The sequence below is a fragment of the Taudactylus pleione genome, unplaced genomic scaffold (assembly GCF_031769625.1).
Source record: "Taudactylus pleione unplaced genomic scaffold, aTauple2 ptg000394l, whole genome shotgun sequence".
Lineage (NCBI taxonomy): Eukaryota > Metazoa > Chordata > Amphibia > Anura > Myobatrachidae > Taudactylus > Taudactylus pleione.
In genome coordinates, this window is record NW_028284795.1 from 1469364 (window position 1) to 1492500 (window position 23137).

The 23137-nt window shown below is 49.3% G+C and overlaps 1 protein-coding gene across 1 annotated transcript in view; it reads right to left on the reverse strand.

Annotated features, from left to right (window-relative positions):
• Positions 1 to 481: 481 nt before the first annotated feature.
• The window catches only part of LOC148506821 (mixed lineage kinase domain-like protein), a gene marked incomplete at its 5' end in the record, with an annotated part of 27161 nt that continues 4505 nt past the window's right edge, over positions 482 to 23137 (reverse strand). Inside the window, 4 exon segments of the mRNA XM_088446222.1 lie at positions 482 to 1061; positions 3068 to 3220; positions 10116 to 10165; positions 12876 to 13024. Coding sequence (XP_088302348.1) covers positions 1015 to 1061; positions 3068 to 3220; positions 10116 to 10165; positions 12876 to 13024 — 399 coding nt within the window.

A 23137-nucleotide genomic window follows, 5' to 3' on the forward strand; every position in this document is an offset into this window, starting at 1 on the left:
TCCTTCTCCGCGTGGGGGGTCCCGGGCACTTTTCAGTGTGTAAGCGTCTCAGATTGGCCCAGAGTGGAAGCGAGACCCTCGCATCATTAGTGCGTCTTAAGTGGGGACGTGTCAGTCGTTCCCCGAGTATTTGAGGGAGGTGAAAGCTGGAACTGAGCCTGCAGCGTCTCTCTGCCACCCTGGTTAGGTGAATTCATTATAAATAAAAGCTGCGACCTTTTAGCCAAGCTCTTGTCTGTGTCGTTATTTTTAGTTTAATTATGTAAGCTATACCATGGTGTTGAGGGTTTGAAGCAATAAACCAATGTATTATCTTAGATATCGTTAGCGTTCAAATAGTGCATTTAAATCACTCCGTGTGTACGCGGCATAAGCTGCTGCCGCCATCACTAAGGTCACGATGATCTGCCGGCTCCGGTTTGTTACAGGACTCTTCCATGGGCTGAATTATAGATCTGTAATAAAGAAGAGAGATTGGGGCCACAGTGTAGGTAACATTTATTATCAGCTGCTGTATAAGCAGATGTGATTGTGTTCCCAGGAGGTTATACACGTCCCATAAGGCAGAAAAGCTCATTAACAACGGTCCAGATAAAAGCTTAGAATACTAGAACATTCATTATTCATGGGTCCTAGAAGTGGACAAAGCAGCGAATTTCATGGCGTTCCTGAGTTTGCTCCATTACAGTCGCGGATGATAAGCTAATCGTCATTGGAATATGAAGTTGCCCGATGGCCTCACATGAAGTTTGCTGCAACCAGATGCAAGTATGCTGCATAGCAACCAACCAGAGACCAGCTGTAACTAGCACCAAGTAGATCAAAGCTACCATGTCATTGATTGCTATGGGTGACAGCACACACTATTTGTAGATTGTAAGATTGTGTAACACACTCTGAATGCAGATTTATTCTCCAGCCAAGCTTTGTACATGGGTGGTGACAGTCCAGGAGTTCTCAGCCCCTGATCCTCCAGGTTCTCAGATTTGTTCTGTGGTCACAAGTAATTGGTTCTTAGCACTCTCTCTGGTTCAAATGAGCCATCAGCTGGTCCACAATCACTGTAAGGACAGAGAATAATTACATTTAAAGAGACACTCACCAAAATGGTGTATAAATAAGACAGGGCACCACATAGACCCAACTACCCATGTATGCTGAGGGGTGGGCCCCCCCGTCAGGTGGTTTGCTCTACTGCCCCCCTCTCCTGTACAAATGTTATTCTTCACAAAAACAAATAGCTGACGCATGATAGGGGTGGATAATAGGGGACGGGCAGGGGGACCTAGGAACACAACAGCGTTGGGATGCAGCCGGAAAAAGAGCCAAGGTTGGAGGACATAGGGAGAAAGGAGACTAGGGGGGTCTATTTACTAAGCAGTGTTAGGAGACAGAGTGAAAAGTGATAAGGTACCAGCCAATCAGCTCCCAACTGTCATTTTTCAAACACAGCCTGTGAGATGACAGTTAGGAGCTGATTGGCTGGTACCTTATCACTTTTCACTCTGTCTCCTAACACTGCTTAGTAAATAGACCCCTCTGATGTGTTGAGCTGGCCACACACTAGACCATGGTTTCCCAACCATGGTCCTCAAGGCACACTAACAGTCCAGGTTTTAAGGATAGCCATACTTGAGCACATGTGACTTAATTAGTACCTCAGTTATTTTGATTTAACCATCTGTGCTTAAGCATGGATATCACTAAAACCAGGACTGTTAGTGTGCCTTGAGGACTGAGGTTGGGAATCACTGGACTAGACCAAATTTCATCCAACCATCCAACTAGTTGATTGGTTGGAATGAAAATCTGGTAATGTATGGGAGTAACTGATGATCAGCAATTTGCTCCTAATTGCCAGAAAATAGATGAAAATGGCGTCAGACAAGTTTGTTACATGTTTGATCTAAACAATTTGTTCAAACAACAGTTTTTGTCCATTTTCCGGCGTTTGGGAGCAAATTGCTGATTGTCATTTACTTTCATCCCTTACCAGATTCTCATTCCAACCAATCAACAAGTTGGCTGGTTGGATGTAAGTCGGTCTGGTGTGTGGGCAGCTTTAGTGTGCAGGATTCTGACCTTCCCAGTCACCCAAGGCAGCTTGGAGGAAAGTTATGTTCTTGAAACCATAACATTTTGTTACAGAGTGGTGACAGCTGTGGAGGAAATGCACCGCAGCCACCGGCACCAATGGTACAATCCCCGACACGCTGCCATAGCTGGCACCAATGGTACAATCCCCGACACGCTGCCATAGCTGGCACCAATGGTACAATCCCCGACACGCTGCCATAGCTGGCACAAATGGTGGCCAAGGGTACATTCCCCCTGACACGCTGCCAAGGCTGGCACAAATGGTGGCCAAGGGTACATTCCCCCTGACACGCTGCCATAGCTGGCACAAATGGTGGCCAAGGGTACATTCCCCCTCACACGCTGCCAAGGCTGGCACATGTTGCCATGTCTTAGGAAATATACACATATATTGCAGTATATGGGGTAATTTGGAGTATTATGAGGCTATATGTTGCGGTATATGGGGTAATATGGAGTATTATGAGGCTATATGTTGCGGTATATGGGGTAATTTGGAGTATTATGAGGCTATATGTTGCGGTATATGGGGTAATATGGAGTATTATGAGGCTATATATTGCGGTATATGGGGTAATTTGGAGTATTATGAGGCTATATGTTGCGGTATATGGGGTAATTTGGAGTATTATGAGGCTATATGTTGCGGTATATGGGGTAATATGGAGTATTATGAGGCTATATGTTGCGGTATATGGGGTAATATGGAGTATTATGAGGCTATATGTTGCGGTATATGGGGTAATTTGGAGTATTATGAGGCTATATGTTGCGGTATATGGGGTAATATGGAGTATTATGAGGCTATATGTTGCGGTATATGGGGGTAATTTGGAGTATTATGAGGCTGTATGTTGCGGCATATGGGGTAATTTATAGTATTATGAGGCTATGTGTTGCGGCATATGGTAATTGGGCATGATCAGGTATTATATAGCGATGTGATGCAGAATGGTCAGAGTATTGGTACCTCCAGCAGAGGGGCGATCACTGGGATTCTTCTGCAGGCTCCGCGTAATGAGGTCACGTAACACAGGAACACAGGAAGCAGGGAGATCAGCAGTTCCCTCCGTGCACAGGTCCTGCTGTATGTCAGGCAGGGTGCTCTCTGTCACTGGCTGGTCTATGGGTGTAACAGACATATATTAGCAACAGTCCAAGCCCCCCAGTGACATGTCCTCCTGTACCCCATGCAGTACCCAGCTGTATAACATAGTGACGTGTCCTCCTGTGCCCCATGCAGTACCCAGCTGTATAACAGTGACGTGTCCTCCTGTGCCCCATGCAGTACCCAGCTGTATAACATAGTGACGTGTTCTCCTGTGCCTCATGCAGTATACAGCTGTATAACAGTGATATGTCCTCCTGTGCCTCATGCAGTACCCAGCTGTATAACAGTGATATGTCCTCCTGTGCCTCATGCAGTACCCAGCTGTATAACATAGTGACATGTCCTCCTGTGCCCCATGCAGTACCCAGCTGTATAACATAGTGACGTGTTATCCTGTGCCTCATGCAGTACCCAGCTATATAACATAGTGACATGTCCTCCTGTACCCCATGCAGTACCCAGCTGTATAACAGTGATGTGTCCTCCTGTACCCCATGCAGTACCCAGCTGCATAACAGTGATGTGTCCTCCTGTGCCTCATGCAGTACCCAGCTGTATAACATAGTGACGTGTCCTCCTGTGCCTCATGCAGTACCCAGCTGTATAACAGTGATGTGTCCTCCTGTACCCCATGCAGTACCCAGCTGTATAACATAGTGATGTGTCCTCCTGTGCCTCATGCAGTACCCAGCTGTATAACATACTGACGTGTCCTCCTGTGCCTCATGCAGTACCCAGCTATATAACAGTGACGTGTTCTCCTGTGCCTCATGCAGTACCCAGCTGTATAACAGTGACGTGTCCTCCTGTGCCTCATGCAGTACCCAGCTGTATAACAGTGACGTGTCCTCCTGTGCCCCATGCAGTACCCAGCTGTATAACAGTGACGTGTCCTCCTGTGCCTCATGCAGTACCCAGCTGTATAACAGTGACGTGTCCTCCTGTGCCTCATGCAGTACCCAGCTGTATAACAGTGACGTGTCCTCCTGTGCCTCATGCAGTACCCAGCTGTATAACAGTGACGTGTCCTCCTGTGCCTCATGCAGTACCCAGCTGTATAACAGTGACGTGTCCTCCTGTGCCTCATGCAGTACCCAGCTGTATAACATAGTGACGTGTCCTCCTGTGCCTCATGCAGTACCCAGCTGTATAACAGTGACGTGTCCTCCTGTACACCATGCAGTACCCAGCTGTATAACAGTGACGTGTCCTCCTGTGCCTCATGCAGTACCCAGCTGTATAACATAGTTGTGTGTCCTCCTGTGCCTCATGCAGTACGCAGCTGTATAACAGTGACGTGTTCTCCTGTGCCTCATGCAGTACCCAGCTGTATAACAGTGATGTGTCCTCCTGTCCCTCATGCAGTACCCAGATGTATAACACAGTGACGTATCCCCGTAATAATATTATTATTAGTTACAGTACACGCGGTGTCATGGAGCTGTGATGCCCGGTTATCAGATAAGATGCGTTGTTTCCTCACATACGGTATAGGATCACTTATTATTATTAGTTACAGCACACGCGGTGTCATGGAGCTGTGATGCCCGGTTATCAGATAAGATGCGTTGTTTCCTCACATACGGTACAGGACCACTTATTATTAATTACAGCACACGCGGTGTCATGGAGCGGTGATGCCCGGTTATCAGATAAGATGCGTTGTTTCCTCACATACGGTACAGGATCACTTATTATTATTAGTTACAACACACGCGGTGTCATGGAGCGGTGATGCCCGGCTATCAGATAAGATGCGTTGTTTCCTCACATACGGTACAGGATCACTTATTATTAGTTACAGCACACGCGGTGTCATGGAGCGGTGATGCCCGGTTATCAGATAAGATGCGTTGTTTCCTCACATACGGTACAGGATCACTTATTATTATTAGTTACAACACACGCGGTGTCATGGAGCGGTGATGCCCGGCTATCAGATAAGATGCGTTGTTTCCTCACATACGGTACAGGATCACTTATTATTAGTTACAGCACACGCGGTGTCATGGAGCGGTGATGCCCGGTTATCAGATAAGATGCGTTGTTTCCTCACATACGGTACAGGATCACTTATTATTAGTTACAGCACACGCGGTGTCATGGAGCGGTGATGCCCGGTTATCAGATAAGATACGTTGTTTCCTCACATACGGTCCAGGATCACTTATTATTATTAGTTACAGCTCACGCGGTGTCATGGAGCGGTGATGCCCGATTATCAGATAAGATGCGTTGTTTCCTCACATACGGTACAGGATCACTTATTATTATTAGTTACAGCACACGCGGTGTCATGGAGCTGTGATGCCCGGTTATCAGATAAGATGCGTTGTTTCCTCACATACGGTACAGGATCACTTATTATTATTAGTTACAGTACACGCGGTGTCATGGAGCGGTGATGCCCGGTTATCAGATAAGATGCGTTGTTTCCTCACATACGGTACAGGATCACTTATTATTATTAGTTACAACACACGCGGTGTCATGGAGCTGTGATGCCCGGTTATCAGATAAGATGCGTTGTTACCTCACATACAGTACAGGACCACTTATTATTAATTACAGCACACGTGGTGTCATGGAGCGGTGATGCCCGATTATCAGATAAGATGCGTTGTTTCCTCACATACGGTATAGGATCACTTATTATTATTAGTTACAACACACGCGGTGTCATGGAGCTGTGATGCCCGGTTATCAGATAAGAAGCGTTGTTTCCTCACATACGGTACAGGATCACTTATTATTAGTTACAGCACACGCGGTGTCATGGAGCGGTGATGCCCGGTTATCAGATAAGATACGTTGTTTCCTCACATACGGTACAGGATCACTTATTATTAGTTACAGCACACGCGGTGTCATGGAGCGGTGATGCCCGGTTATCAGATAAGATACGTTGTTTCCTCACATACGGTCCAGGATCACTTATTATTAGTTACAGCACACGAGGTGTCATGGAGCGGTGTTGCCCGGTTATCAGATAATATGCGTTGTTTCCTCACATACGGTACAGGATCACTTATTATTATTAGTTACAGTACACGCGGTGTCATGGAGCGGTGATGCCCGGTTATCAGATAAGATGCGTTGTTTCCTCACATACGAGGTACAGGATCACTTATTATTAGTTACCTGACACGCGGTGTCATGGAGCGGTGATGCCCGATTATCAGATAAGATGCGTTGTTTCCTCACATACGGTATAGGATCACTTATTATTAGTTACAGCACACGCGGTGTCATGGAGCGGTGATGCCCGATTATCAGATAAGATGCGTTGTTTCCTCACATACGGTACAGGATCACTTATTATTATTAGTTACAGTACACGCGGTGTCATGGAGCGGTTATGCCGGGTTATCAGATAAGATGCGTTGTTTCCTCACATACGGTACAGGATCACCTATTATTATTATTAGTTACAACACACGCGGTGTCATGGAGCTGTGATGCCCGATTATCAGATAAGATGCGTTGTTTCCTCACATACGGTACAGGATCACTTATTATTAGTTACAGCACACGCGGTGTCATGGAGCGGTGATGCCCGGTTATCAGATAAGATGCGTTGTTACCTCACATACGGTACAGGACCACTTATTATTAATTACAGCACACACGGTGTCATGGAGCGGTGATGCCCGGCTTTCAGATAAGATGCGTTGTTTCCACACATACGGTACAGGATCACTTATTATTAGTTACAGCACATGCGGTGTCATGGAGCGGTGATGCCCGGTTATCAGATAAGATACGTTGTTTCCTCACATACAGTCCAGGATCACTTATTATTAGTTACAGCACACGCGGTGTCATGGAGCGGTGATGCCCGGTTATCAGATAAGATGCGTTGTTTCCTCACATACGGTACAGGATCACTTATTATTATTAGTTACAGCACACGCGGTGTCATGGAGCGGTGATGCCCGGTTATCAGATAAGATGCGTTGTTTCCTCACATACGGTACAGGATCACTTATTATTAGTTACAGCACACGCGGTGTCATGGAGCTGTGATGCCCAGTTATCAGATAAGATACATTGTTTCCTCAGTTGTTTCCTCACATACGGTACAGGATCACTTATTATTAGTTACAGCACACGCGGTGTCATGGAGCGGTGATGCCCGATTATCAGATAAGATGCGTTGTTTCCTCACATACGGTACAGGATCACTTATTATTATTAGTTACAGTACACGCGGTGTCATGGAGCGGTTATGCCGGGTTATCAGATAAGATGCGTTGTTTCCTCACATACGGTACAGGATCACCTATTATTATTATTAGTTACAACACACGCGGTGTCATGGAGCTGTGATGCCCGATTATCAGATAAGATGCGTTGTTTCCTCACATACGGTACAGGATCACTTATTATTAGTACAGCACACGCGGTGTCATGGAGCGGTGATGCCCGGTTATCAGATAAGATGCGTTGTTACCTCACATACGGTACAGGACCACTTATTATTAATTACAGCACACACGGTGTCATGGAGCGGTGATGCCCGGCTTTCAGATAAGATGCGTTGTTTCCACACATACGGTACAGGATCACTTATTATTAGTTACAGCACATGCGGTGTCATGGAGCGGTGATGCCCGGTTATCAGATAAGATACGTTGTTTCCTCACATACAGTCCAGGATCACTTATTATTAGTTACAGCACACGCGGTGTCATGGAGCGGTGATGCCCGGTTATCAGATAAGATGCGTTGTTTCCTCACATACGGTACAGGATCACTTATTATTATTAGTTACAGCACACGCGGTGTCATGGAGCGGTGATGCCCGGTTATCAGATAAGATGCGTTGTTTCCTCACATACGGTACAGGATCACTTATTATTAGTTACAGCACACGCGGTGTCATGGAGCTGTGATGCCCAGTTATCAGATAAGATACATTGTTTCCTCAGTTGTTTCCTCACATACGGTACAGGATCACTTATTATTAGTTACAGCACACGCGGTGTCATGGAGCTGTGATGTCCAGTTATCAGATAAGATACGTTGTTTCCTCACATACGGTACAGGATCACTTATTATTAGTTACAGCTCACGCGGTGTCATGGAGCGGTGATGCCCAGTTATCAGATAAGATACGTTGTTTCCTCACATACGGTACAGGATCACTTATTATTAGTTACAGCACACGCAGTGTCATGGAGCGGTGATGCCCGGTTATCAGATAAGATGCGTTGTTTCCTCACATACGGTATAGGATTACTTATTATTAGTTACAGCACACGCGGTGTTTACGTGGTTTTATTGTACTCGGAGGCGCCCTGGTCTTCTCCTTTTCTCAGGATCCCAGTGTAATTATACAAGATCGCCGGCCAGTCCTTACTTGGGGATCTACACTAAGCAAAGGAGGATTTCATGAGTGGACTTTGAACACTTATGTGTAATGTATTAATTGAGCGCCATGGTTTAATTTGTATATATATAAGCTTATGTCCAGGTCTGCACAGGCCGCACCATCCCTGAGCTTTGCCCATGTGAGAACATCTCATTACAACTCAGCGCTGCCTCTTCCATCATACAGTAAAAGTAGACGCAAGCGATATGCGTAGGACTCTGCAGGGACCATACGTGCATGCACCCATTTTCGGAGCATGCGCAGTGCTAATTCACTTTAGATATACTCCGTAACGCTATTCTTACACTGCAATGTAGATTTGAGTTCTGACACCGCCCCTCCCAAATCTAACTCTCCCTGCACATGTTACAGCTCCCCCACCTGCAGTGCAGAATGGTTTTACCCAGGTGCAAAGTTCCGCTTTACTCCCAAAGCAGAACCAGCCCCTGTATATACACTTCTGTCATTACCAACAACCATAATGGTAGAATATGTACCTATGATTATTATATTACCGAATCTCCGTATCGGTTATGTATATTTACTGTGCGGGAATGGCGGCTCCAGAGGCGGGGCCCACACTAACTGCCTTTTCGAACGCTGCCAAAGACCACCGGCTGGGACTGACTGGCAGTTGGTGGTGCTCCCCTATTTGTGCCCTAGCCCCACCGCTGGAGCCGCCACTACTGTGCCGCCTGGTGCCCAGTGTCTTCTGAAGATGTACCATATGTGCACAACCTTTTCTAGCGCATAAGCGTAGTACGGAAAAAAAAAAATCCAGCATAAGCAGCCTCTCTGGGCCTCGTACGCGCAGTTTGGTAAAAGCAATGGCATCACTAGGGGGGTTGCGGCCACACCGTGCGTCACACTCAGAAGGGGCGACACCAAAATACCGGCTCCTTCTCTGTGACCGGGAGCCGGGCACAGCACTGGGATGTTTTTGCGCAGCGTCCAGCTCCCGGTCACTGAGGAGGAGCCAGCAGGAGAGTCTCTGGCAGTGCTGAAATTGGGACGGGGGAGCCGCGAGGCCACCCGCGCCAGGGGTCTATTTGATGCACTGGGTGTCACTGATAAAAGGAAAGGATTTTCGGGATATGTGCTGGCTCTCTGGCCCGTGCGTGCTCCCTAATTCATTCATTTATCTGGTCATTACACTTCTGGCGAAGGCTTATAAGAACATCGCAAGGGGAGGGCGGATTTTCCTGCGCCATTGCAGGGTAAACTTCTCAATGTATCGCCGTAGTACGATCCGGTACAGTATGTGAAGTACCACTGTCAAATGGTGCAAGGTTCAAGGGGTCTACTTATTTTTTTCAGAACATTTTAAGATTCATAGCACAATGCAGGGGTAGGCAACACGTGGCACGCAAGCTGCTGTGGAACTACACATCCCAGGAACAGATCATGTCAAACACCTCTCACCTCAACAGATAGAGGCATTATAAGCTGTAAAAGTTCTCAGACCTGTGTAGATTTATCAAAGGAACTTGGATTTGTGTGACACAGGGTGTGTACGGGGGGGTGATTACTTACCCTGAAATGGGAGTTTTCCCGTTGCAATTTCATAAATCACCACACCCAGACTGGAAAAGAGAGGGATAATTATTATACGTTAGACATTTAGTTGCCCCCATGGCTGACTGTCTAAGTGCTGTAAGAAAACACGTATTAGTCGTGTGATTGACCTTTTATGAATATATTGATAAATGAATCTCTAGGACCTGGCAGGTCCTTCAGGGCATGGATGAGCGTGTGGCGCAGTCTATGTTCGGATATATCTGCCATGCATTCATTATAATAATCTATTTCTGCTATTTTTGGCAATCGTTGAAGCAGCGATCCCAGTCTGCTGTATGTAATGCAGGGAAAAGTGCCCATGCAGACTTACCTTATGTAATAATTCAGGGATAATGTTATTTATAAGCATGTAGTGTTCACCACCTCACTATAATCTCTCCAAGCCCTGCCCTGCAGGAGCGACACACTTCTTATACCCCTTTCAGACAGAAGTCCAAATTGCCGAGTTAGACATTTCAACCCGGTAATTTGGCGATTTACACGGGACCTTTTTCTGTCTGAAAGGATCATCACAGGTCGAAATTCCCGGGACTTCGACCCAGGAATTTACCAGGTTCGGAGACAGGGGAATTTAGTCCCGTGTTGACCCTTTCAGACAGAAGAAATACCTGTGTAAATCAGCAAATTACCGGGTTGAATTTTTTGACCCGGTAACTTGCTCTTCTGTCTGAAGGGGGGTACAGACGGTACGCAAAAGTCGGGAAAAATCCGTGTTTTTTGCCATTTTCTGTCTGAAAGTGGTATAACCTACACTGATGACATCCAACAAGCTGGAAACGGGCTCTCCTCTGTCAGTATCAGGTGCCAGAACCGGGGATATCGAGACATAAACCCCATTGTGGCCCATTTTACTGCACTGTGCTACCATACACAGAAGGGCGAATAGCAACAAACATTGTGTTGGAACTATGATGTCATTGCGTGTTTTGGACGTGGAAACTTATTGGGCGTGCCCCTGCTATTCGCCCTATTCAATTCCAAAGGACGCGAAAACGGGACCTGGCGAAACGCAAACAGGCGAAAAGTGCTGTCAGATTTGGAGAAATCAGCCAGACACCCCCCAAAAGATGCACTGACATTGGGGATCACTATAGATACCCCCGAACAGGTATTTGGGGTACTTAAATGCTCTCAATAGCTGCTAATTAGCGTCTTTGCAGAAGTGGTGTAGATTAGCATTTAGCAGTTTTTGTTAGAGAAAATAACTGGTCCCAGTAAATTTGGGGTACATGAAATGGGTGCAAGCAGATTTAAAATGATCAAAAGTGAAGTTTTAAAAAACGCGCCTTCAGCAACACTGCAATCAAAAAAACACCTCCCCCATACTTACAGACCCCCAAAAAGCTTATTTCGCTAGTTTTTAAGTTTGTACCCCAACTTTGGACTTTTCACCCCCTTTCTCAAAGTCATTTTTTGGGGTGTTCTTCGTTTTTGCTGAGTGGTTTCCCGACGTTTGCACCCCAAAACCGCAATTCTGCACTTTTTTTCACCACCTATTCATAGCCGAATCTATGTCGCTTATTCCATTGCATTTTCGCGTACGCGAAAACTATTTGGAATTGAATACGGCGAGAAGTTTCCGCCTGGCGAAATGACGTCATCCACGATATCTGGTTTCGCCCTTTATCCCTGCTATGACTCTTGCGCGCCCCATCGTTTTCTCGCCTCCTTCCTTCCCCCCTTCCCACTTTTTGCCCCTTTTTCGTCTCTATATTCTCGATAACGGTTCCTTTTCTGACCACACGTCCTGTACCCTCGCTCTTCATTATTATCATTTCTGGTATTATATTTGTTACTCTTATTATTATTTCTGGTATTATATTTGTTACTCTAATTATTATTATTTCTGGTATTATATTTGTTACTCTTATTATTATTTCTGGTATTATATTTGTTACTCTTATTATTATTATTTCTGGTATTATATTTGTTACTCTTATTATTATTATTTCTGGTATTATATTTGTTACTCTTATTATTATTATTTCTGGTATTATATTTGTTACTCTTATTATTATTATTTCTGGTATTATATTTGTTACTCTTATTATTATTATTTCTGGTATTATATTTGTTACTCTTATTATTATTATTTCTGGTATTATATTTGTTACTCTTATTATTATTATTTCTGGTATTATATTTGTTACTCTTATTATTATTTCTGGTATTGTATTTGTTACTCTTATTATTATTATTTCTGGTATTATATTTGTTACTCTTATTATTATTATTTCTGGTATTATATTTGTTACTCTTATTATTATTTCTGGTATTATATTTGTTACTCTTATTATTATCATTTCTGGTATTATATTTGTTACTCTTATTATTATTTCTGGTATTACATTTGTTACTCTTATTATTATTTCTGGTATTATATTTGTTACTCTTATTATTATCATTTCTGGTATTATATTTGTTACTCTTATTATTATTTCTGGTATTATATTTGTTACTCTTATTATTATTTCTGGTATTATATTTGTTACTCTTATTATTATTTCTGGTATTATATTTGTTACTCTTATTATTATTATTTCTGGTATTATATTTGTTACTCTTATTATTATTATTCTCTTTTAAAATTGTAAAATCCGACAACAATTCTGCGTTTTGTGTATCGTTTTCTATTGCTCCGATTTCCGGAGTTTTTTCTCGTTTTCATGTGACCATCACTAATCTTATATATAAATTGTTCCTCCGGGGCCTCACCTGTAAATCTCGCTGCGTTTATCGTATGCGTTTATGTCCTGCAAGGTTTCTGGCGCGATGTAGGCCAGCTCAATGCTCTCCTTCCTCTGCTCCACATTAGGCGGCTTTCTGATGGACGACTCCGTCTTCGAGAGCTCAAACCCAGAGAGCTGCAAACAAGGAGCAGAATGACAGTGTAATACCCTGCACATGAATGTATCTGGTTATACAGAAATCAGGCCCCAGTATACACATAGTATCCCGCCATTACCGTGGTGTCTCCCTTAGTACCCGATAACACGCATGTCTCAGGGTATGATCCCCATTTCCAAAGAACACTTGAGTTCAATGTTACATGGAGGCTTGGCCAGGTCACCATGGGGTTAAACTGTCTCTTCCAATACCCGTTGCCAAGCACACCAAGTGTGTATGTGCGTATGGTAACCATGTATAGATAGCCCGCTATGCAGAGATCTGCAAACAGAACATGCCTACCACCCATCTATTACCTAGGGATTGCCATTGGAAACCATCGATGTTCCCAATGGAATGCTTTTCTCATTCACTGCCAGTATTGCGATGTTGCCACCATCGCTGGCTTCTTTCCATCGGCTGCTCTGACATCGCTTCTGCTGCTACACGTGGAAGGAGGAACTCCATAGGGAAATGTAATAGCCTGCGAGATGCAGGCATGGGGGAAATCCCGGTGAGTCTGAAGGCCGTTATATAACGTGGAAATCCTTTACATGGCAAAACCAGACTCGCCGGGAACTTGCGTCTCGCAGGCGATTACATTCTCCGCTCATGTGTCAGCAGAAGGGCTCCTTTGTACATACACAGACTTCAGCTGCTCACTGCGTAAGCGCACCATCACGCCATCCATTGGTTACCATGCCTAAACGTCACTGCAGGGCAAGGGTAGATGGCGGCAACACTGCTACAGCTTGATGGCCATCCCTAGTACTACTACCGGTAAGTGTACAGAAAAGGTCCCTCCTCCTACACATCAAGGAACATCCTACAAAATCCACCTCTATCTTATTTCAATACTTTTGCTCCTCAAGGTAAAACACAATGATTGCATTATAGTGAGGGGGCACCGGAACCTCTACTCCTACTCAGGGGTGGAGCGAGGATGGTCCCAGTGGAGCATGTGATCTGGGCACCAAAATGGACAGAGGGCGCCATCCAGGGTTCCGGAATTCATGGGGCGCTGCACAGGGGCCCTGATTCAGAGCCGGACGCTCTGACAGAACTCTCGCTATGAATCAGGGCCGTTTTTTTTTTTCTTAGAATGGCCTCCTGGCCACTTGCATAGCTGTGGGTGACAACCCATAGCTATAGCGAGCGGCCAGGAAGATGGCCGCGATGGTCAACACCATCGCGACCATCGGGCTTGCGATGAGACCCTTGTGGTAGGGTCTCAGAGCCGAAATCTCTCTGGGGCTTGCGGCAACGACAGAGCCGAAATCTCTCCCACATGGGAACGCCTCAGTTTGGGCAGCCACTCCCCCGGCCTGCCCACCAAAGGGGGCGTACTCACTCAACATCGACAGCATGCCCCCTTTGGAGCGAGACCCGGAGCGACGGTTTCGCCGTTGCTATCCGGGTCTCGTGCATGCGCACGACGGAGCTGGCTCCGTTGTGCGTATGCGCACTGGGCCACCATCGACCTGCTTGCAAGCGCATAGCGCTCGCGAGCGGGTCTGAATAAGGCCCAGTGTGACGGCCGCCTGTTAGTTTTATCTCGGTTTATTTGTTCTATATCCTAAATAAGTTATGGATCTCAGATCCGTAAAAGGATCTCAGATCCATAACTTATTTAGGATATAGAGCAAATAAACCGAGATAAAACTAACAGGCGGCCGTCACACTGGGCCTGACTCAGACCCGCTCGCGAGCGCTATACGCTCGCAAGCGGGTCGATGGTGGCCCAGTGCGCATGCGCACAACGGAGCCGGCTCTGTCGTGCGCATGCCCATGCCCCTCAAACTGCCCAGATTACCTCCCCTCCGGCCCCCCCTCCTCTGTGATCATCTTCTGTCACCTGCCCTCCGGCCCTCCGTCCTCTGTGATCATCTTCTGTCACCCACCTCCCCTCCGGCCCTCCCTCCTCTGTGATCATCTTCTGTCACCTCCCCTCCGGCCCCCCCTCCTCTGTGATCATCTTCTGTCACCTCTCCTCCGGCCCCCCCTTCTCTGTGATCATCTTCTGTCACCTCCCCTCCGGCCCCCCCTCCTCTGTGATCATCTTCTGTCACCTACCCTCCGGCCCTCCCTCCTCTGTGATCATCTTCTGTCACCCACCTCCCCTCCGGCTCCCCCTCCTCTGTGATCATCTTCTGTCACCTCCCCTCCGGCCCCCCCTCCTCTGTGATCATCTTCTGTCACCTCCCCTCCGGCCCTCCCTCCTCTGTGATCTTCTGTCACCTCCCCTCCAGCCCTCCCTCCTCTGTGATCATCTTCTGTCACCTCCCCTCCGGCCCTCACTCCTCTGTGATCATCTTCTGTCACCCACCTCCCCTCCGGCTCCCCCTCCTCTGTGATCATCTTCTGTCACCTCCCCTCCGGCCCTCCCTCCTCTGTGATCATCTTCTGTCACCCACCTCCCCTCCGGCCCTCCCTCCTCTGTGATCATCTTCTGTCACCTCCCCCGACCCTCCCTCCTCTGTGATCATCTTCTGTCACCCACCTCCCCTCCGGCTCCCCCTCCTTTGTGATCATCTTCTGTCACCTCCCCTCCAGCCCTCCCTCCTCTGTGATCATCTTCTGTCACCTCCCCTCCGGCCCTCCCTCCTCTGTGATCATCTTCTGTCACCTCCCCTCCGGCCCTCCTTCCTCTGTGATCATCTTCTGTCACCTCCCCTCCGGCCCTCCCTCCTCTGTGATCATCTTCTGTCACCCACCTCCCCTCCGGCCCTCCCTCCTCTGTGATCATCTTCTGTCACCCACCTCCCCTCCGGCCCTCCCTCCTCTGTGATCATCTTCTGTCACCCACCTCCCCTCCGGCCCTCCGTCCTCTGTGATCATCTTCTGTCACCCACCTCCCCTCCGGCTCCCCCTCCTCTGTGATCATCTTCTGTCACCTCCCCTCTGGCCCTCCCTCCTCTGTGATCATCTTCTGTCACCCACCTCCCCTCTGGCTCCCCCTCCTTTGTGATCATCTTCTGTCACCTCCCCTCCAGCCCTCCCTCCTCTGTGATCATCTTCTGTCACCTCCCCTCCGGCCCTCCCTCCTCTGTGATCATCTTCTGTCACCTCCCCTCCGGCCCTCCTTCCTCTGTGATCATCTTCTGTCACCTCCCCTCCAGCCCTCCCTCCTCTGTGATCATCTTCTGTCACCTCCCCTCCGGCCCTCCCTCCTCTGTGATCATCTTCTGTCACCTCCCCTCTGGCCCTCCCTCCTCTGTGATCATCTTCTGTCACCCACCTCCCCTCCGGCTCCCCCTCCTCTGTGATCATCTTCTGTCACCTCCCCTCTGGCCCTCCCTCCTCTGTGATCATCTTCTGTCACCTCCCCTCCGGCCCTCCCTCCTCTGTGATCATCTTCTGTCACCCACCTCCCCTCCGGCTCCCCCTCCTCTGTGATCATCTTCTGTCACCTGCCCTCCGGCCCTCCGTCCTCTGTGATCATCTTCTGTCACCTGCCCTCCGGCCCTCCGTCCTCTGTGATCATCTTCTGTCACCCACCTCCCCTCCGGCCCTCCCTCCTCTGTGATCATCTTCTGTCACCTCCCCTCCGGCCCCCCCTCCTCTGTGATCATCTTCTGTCACCTCCCCTCCGGCCCTCCCTCCTCTGTGATCTTCTGTCACCTCCCCTCCAGCCCTCCCTCCTCTGTGATCATCTTCTGTCACCTCCCCTCCGGCCCTCACTCCTCTGTGATCATCTTCTGTCACCCACCTCCCCTCCGGCTCCCCCTCCTCTGTGATCATCTTCTGTCACCTCCCCTCCGGCCCTCCCTCCTCTGTGATCATCTTCTGTCACCCACCTCCCCTCCGGCCCTCCCTCCTCTGTGATCATCTTCTGTCACCTCCCCTCCGGCCCCCCCTCCTCTGTGATCATCTTCTGTCACCTCCCCTCCGGCCCTCCCTCCTCTGTGATCTTCTGTCACCTCCCCTCCAGCCCTCCCTCCTCTGTGATCATCTTCTGTCACCTCCCCTCCGGCCCTCACTCCTCTGTGATCATCTTCTGTCACCCACCTCCCCTCCGGCTCCCCCTCCTCTGTGATCATCTTCTGTCACCTCCCCTCCGGCCCTCCCTCCTCTGTGATCATCTTCTGTCACCCACCTCCCCTCCGGCCCTCCCTCCTCTGTGATCATCTTCTGTCACCTCCCCCGACCCTCCTTCCTCTGTGATCATCTTCTGTCACCTCCCCTCCAGCCCTCCCTCCTCTGTGATCATCTTCTGTCACCTCCCCTCCGGCCCTCCCTCCTCTGTGATCATCTTCTGTCACCTCCCCTCTGGCCCTCCCTCCTCTGTGATCATCTTCTGTCACCCACCTCCCCTCCGGCTCCCCCTCCTCTGTGATCATCTTCTGTCACCTCCCCTCTGGCCCTCCCTCCTCTGTGTTCATCTTCTGTCACCTCCCCTCCGGCCCTCCCTCCTCTGTGATCATCTTCTGTCACCCACCTCCCCTCCGGCTCCCCCTCCTCTGTGATCATCTTCTGTCACCTGCCCTCCGGCCCTCCGTCCTCTGTGATCATCTTCTGTCACCTGCCCTCCGGCCCTCCGTCCTCTGTGATCATCTTCTGTCACCCACCTCCCCTCCGGCCCTCCCTCCTCTGTGATCATCTTCTGTCACCTCCCCTCCGGCCCCCCCTCCTCTGTGATCATCTTCTGTCACCTCCCCTCCGGCCCTCCCTCCTCTGTGATCTTCTGTCACCTCCCCTCCAGCCCTCCCTCCTCTGTGATCATCTTCTGTCACCTCCCCTCCGGCCCTCACTCCTCTGTGATCATCTTCTGTCACCCACCTCCCCTCCGGCTCCCCCTCCTCTGTGATCATCTTCTGTCACCTCCCCTCCGGCCCTCCCTCCTCTGTGATCATCTTCTGTCACCCACCTCCCCTCCGGCCCTCCCTCCTCTGTGATCATCTTCTGTCACCTCCCCCGACCCTCCCTCCTCTGTGATCATCTTCTGTCACCTCCCCTCCGGCTCCCCCTCCTTTGTGATCATCTTCTGTCACCTCCCCTCCAGCCCTCCCTCCTCTGTGATCATCTTCTGTCACCTCCCCTCCGGCCCTCCCTCCTCTGTGATCATCTTCTGTCACCTCCCCTCCGGCCCTCCTTCCTCTGTGATCATCTTCTGTCACCTCCCCTCCGGCCCTCCCTCCTCTGTGATCATCTTCTGTCACCCACCTCCCCTCCGGCCCTCCCTCCTCTGTGATCATCTTCTGTCACCCACCTCCCCTCCGGCCCTCCCTCCTCTGTGATCATCTTCTGTCACCCACCTCCCCTCCGGCCCTCCGTCCTCTGTGATCATCTTCTGTCACCCACCTCCCCTCCGGCTCCCCCTCCTCTGTGATCATCTTCTGTCACCTCCCCTCTGGCCCTCCCTCCTCTGTGATCATCTTCTGTCACCCACCTCCCCTCTGGCTCCCCCTCCTTTGTGATCATCTTCTGTCACCTCCCCTCCAGCCCTCCCTCCTCTGTGATCATCTTCTGTCACCTCCCCTCCGGCCCTCCTTCCTCTGTGATCATCTTCTGTCACCTCCCCTCCAGCCCTCCCTCCTCTGTGATCATCTTCTGTCACCTCCCCTCCGGCCCTCCCTCCTCTGTGATCATCTTCTGTCACCTCCCCTCTGGCCCTCCCTCCTCTGTGATCATCTTCTGTCACCAACCTCCCCTCCGGCTCCCCCTCCTCTGTGATCATCTTCTGTCACCTCCCCTCTGGCCCTCCCTCCTCTGTGATCATCTTCTGTCACCTCCCCTCCGGCCCTCCCTCCTCTGTGATCATCTTCTGTCACCCACCTCCCCTCCGGCTCCCCCTCCTCTGTGATCATCTTCTGTCACCCACCTCCCCTCCGGCTCCCCCTCCTTTGTGATCATCTTCTGTCACCTCCCCTCCAGCCCTCCCTCCTCTGTGATCATCTTCTGTCACCTCCCCTCCGGCCCTCCCTCCTCTGTGATCATCTTCTGTCACCCACCTCCCCTCCGGCCCCTCCCTCCTCTGTGATCATCTTCTGTCACCTCCCCCGACCCTCCCTCCTCTGTGATCATCTTCTGTCACCTCCCCTCCGGCCCTCCCTCCTCTGTGATCATCTTCTGTCACCTCCCCTCCGGCCCTCCCTCCTCTGTGATCATCTTCTGTCACCTCCCCTCCGGCCCTCCCTCCTCTGTGATCATCTTCTGTCACCTCCCCTCCGGCCCTCCCTCCTCTGTGATCTTCTGTCACCTCCTCTTTCCTGTCACAGTGATTACATTCACTTCTCCCCTATTTAATTCCCTCCCCTCTCTACCCTGTGATCGGCTCTGTCCACTCCTTTCTTATTGGCTTCTGTCCCACCCCTCTCCTTTTTCTGTTGGCTTCTGTCACTGGCCCTCTCGGATTGGCCCTTTGCCACTCCCCTCTCCTTTCTTATTGGCCTCTGTCATCTCCACTCTCTGATCAGCACTATCCTCTCCCCTTAGATCCCCTCCCTCTTTCTCTCCTCAGTCATTCATTATACTTCAATGGACTTAAAGGTTAACACATCTGAGGTAAAATCCTAAACTTCAATTATGAGGTAAAAAAAAAAAAAAAGTCACTGCTTTGCTATATAAAGTAATGGTGGTGCTCCCAGCCATGACCACACAGTGTTATTTGAAATGTCTTAAAAAAATATTAGGAGACCTGAAATAATAATAATAATAATAATAATAATAATAATAATAATAATAATAATAATAATAATAATGATGATGATGGTGGTGGTAGACAGAACATGATTAGTAGTACTCACATTTATATAGGTGCCATGTGTATTTGCTAAGTAGGAGCAAAGGGTCCGATTCAGAGCCGGACGCTACTTGCGTTCGCTCGTTCAGAAAAAGGGGCTGGCTATTTAAATTAACCGTTCGCTCTTTGCGGTCTATTGACGCCTCTATGTCTGAACGAGCGAACAAAACATGCGGTCGTTATTTTGAAAAAAACTCCCCCTGGCCGCTCGCACCATACGTCATGTCCGCTATTTATTAGATTAATCGAGTACATCGAAAAGGCGTATGAACTGCTCGCTATTCTTATGGTTGGATTTTCCTACCGCAATCATGCGAGCAGTTCTGGCTAAAAGACACCCCAACTGACGTGGACGATGACGCTGCTTTGTTAATTATGCACACCCTTAAAACGCCCGTTTTGACCTTTTGGCACGCCTGCATTCTGATCTCCACTCCCCGTTTTCAAGCACCTTCCCCTGTTACCACCCACAAACGCCTCCTCCTGTCACTCAAATTAGCAGGCATTCGCTATTTTGCGAGCACACGATTTTCGACCGCACTGACTGGTTCGCGCATGCCTATTACAACCCATACGCATGCGCAGATGTGCGAACATTGCTCGGAATGAGCGGCTCTGAATGAGGTCCAAAGCTAAGAATGGAGCTTCCCATAGGTGTCCCCACTCCAGTGACAGCTGCTTGGGGCAGTGATTACAGTAATAAGCTGCGCACCCTGTGTAATATCACTCTAGCGCATGTATTCTGTCAATTAAGGTAAATGATCAGAATATATAATACAATCTCCTCTATTAACTAATAACAATGATTCAAAGGAGATAAAAAAGTCAGATCCTAGGTGCTATACATAGATAAAGCAGTGCCAAATAGCGCATCACCGAAGCTTTCTATTCCCCCAATGAGATCTCAATGCCCAGCGTGATACTGACACGGTTTGCTCTTTTTCTCTTCACTTCAGTATTCCCCCGCAGGCTGGTCATACCCCACTGGCACAGTTCAGTTCAGGGAGCGGGCACTATGACATGCACTTTCTCCGGACGCCATGGTTACACGCTACTCCTCTGCTCCTACTCTGCACACTATGCCATCACTCTGCCCAACTCCCTCCCATTACTGCACACTATGCCATCACTCTGCCCCAACTCCTCCCATTACTGCACACTATGCCATCACTCTGCCCAACTCCTCCCATTACTGCACACTATGCCATCACTCTGCCCAACTCCTCCCATTACTGCACACTATGCCATCACTCTGCCCAACTCCTCCCATTACTGCACACTATGCCATCACTCTGCCCAACTCCTCCCATTACTGCACACTATGCCAGCACTCTGCCCAACTCCTCCCATTACTGCACACTATGCCAGCACTCTGCCCAACTCCTCCCATTACTGCACACTATGCCAGCACTCTGCCCAACTCTTCCCATTACTGCACACTATGCCAGCACTCTGCCCAACTCCTCCCATTACTGCACACTATGCCATCACTCTGCCCAACTCCTCCCATTACTGCACACTATGCCATCACTCTGCCCAACTCCTCCCATTACTGCACACTATGCCAGCCACTCTGCCCAACTCCTCCCATTACCGCACACTATGCCAGCACTCAGCCCAACTCCTCCCATTACTGCACACTATGCCATCACTCTGCCCAACTCTTCCCATTACTGCACACTATGCCAGCACTCTGCCCAACTCCTCCCATTACTGCACACTATGCCATCACTCTGCCCAACTCCTCCCATTACTGCACACTATGCCAGCACTCTGCCCAACTCCTCCCATTACTGCACACTATGCCAGCACTCTGCCCAACTCCTCCCATTACTGCACACTATGCCAGCACTCTGCCCAACTCCTCCCATTACTGCACACTATGCCATCACTCTGCCCAACTCCTCCCATTACTGCACACTATGCCAGCACTCTGCCCAACTCCTCCCAGTACTGCACACTATGCCAGCACTCTGCCCAACTCCTCCCATTACTGCACACTATGCCATCACTCTGCCAAACTCCTCCCATTACTGCACACTATGCCAGCACTCTGCCCAACTCCTCCCATTACTGCACACTATGCCAGCACTCTGCCCAACTCCTCCCATTACTGCACACTATGCCAGCACTCTGCCCAACTCCTCCCATTACTGCACACTATGCCATCACTCTGCCCGACTCCACCCATTACTGCACACTATGCCATCACTCTGCCCCGACTCCTCCCAATACTGCCACACTATGCCATCACTATGCCAGCACTCTGCCCCAACTCCTCCTATTACTGCACACTATGCCAGCACTCTGCCCAACTCCTCCCAGTACTGCACACTATGCCAGCACTCTGCCCAACTCCTCCCATTACTGCACACTATGCCAGCACTCTGCCCAACTCCTCCCATTACTGCACACTATGCCATCACTCTGCCCGACTCCACCCATTACTGCACACTATGCCATCACTCTGCCCAACTCCTCCCAGTAATGCACACTATGCCATCACTCTGCCCAACTCCTCCCAGTACTGCACACTATGCCAGCACTCTGCCCAACTCCTCCCATTACTGCGCACTATGCCATCACTCTGCCCGACTCCACCCATTACTGCACACTATGCCATCACTCTGCCCGACTCCTCCCAATACTGCACACTATGCCATCACTATGCCAGCACTCTGCCCAACTCCTCCTATTACTGCACACTATGCCATCACACTGCCCGACTCCTCCCAATACTGCACACTATGCCAGCACTCTGCCCAACTCCTCCTATTACTGCACACTATGCCAGCACTCTGCCCGACTCCTCCCATTACTGCACACTATGCCATCACTATGCCAGCACTCTGCCCCAACTCCTATTACTGCACACTATGCCAGCACTCTGCCCGACTCCTCCCAGTACTGCACACTATGCCAGCACTCTGCCCAACTCTTCCCATTACTGCACACTATGCCATCACTCTGCCCAACTCCTCCCAGGACTGCACACTATGCCATCAGTCTGCCTAACTCCTCCCAGTACTGCACACTATGCCATCACTCTGCCCAACTCCTCCCATTACTACACACTATGCCAGCACTCTGCCCAACTCCTCCCATTACTGCACACTATGCCAGCACTCTGCCCAACTCTTCCCATTACTGCACACTATGCCATCACTCTGCCCAACTCCTCCCAGGACTGCACACTATGCCATCACTCTGCCACACTCCTCCCATTACTGCACACTATGCCATCAGTCTGCCTAACTCCTCCCAGTACTGCACACTATGCCATCACTCTGCCCAACTCCTCCCAGGACTGCACACTATGCCATCACTCTGCCCAACTCCTCCCATTACT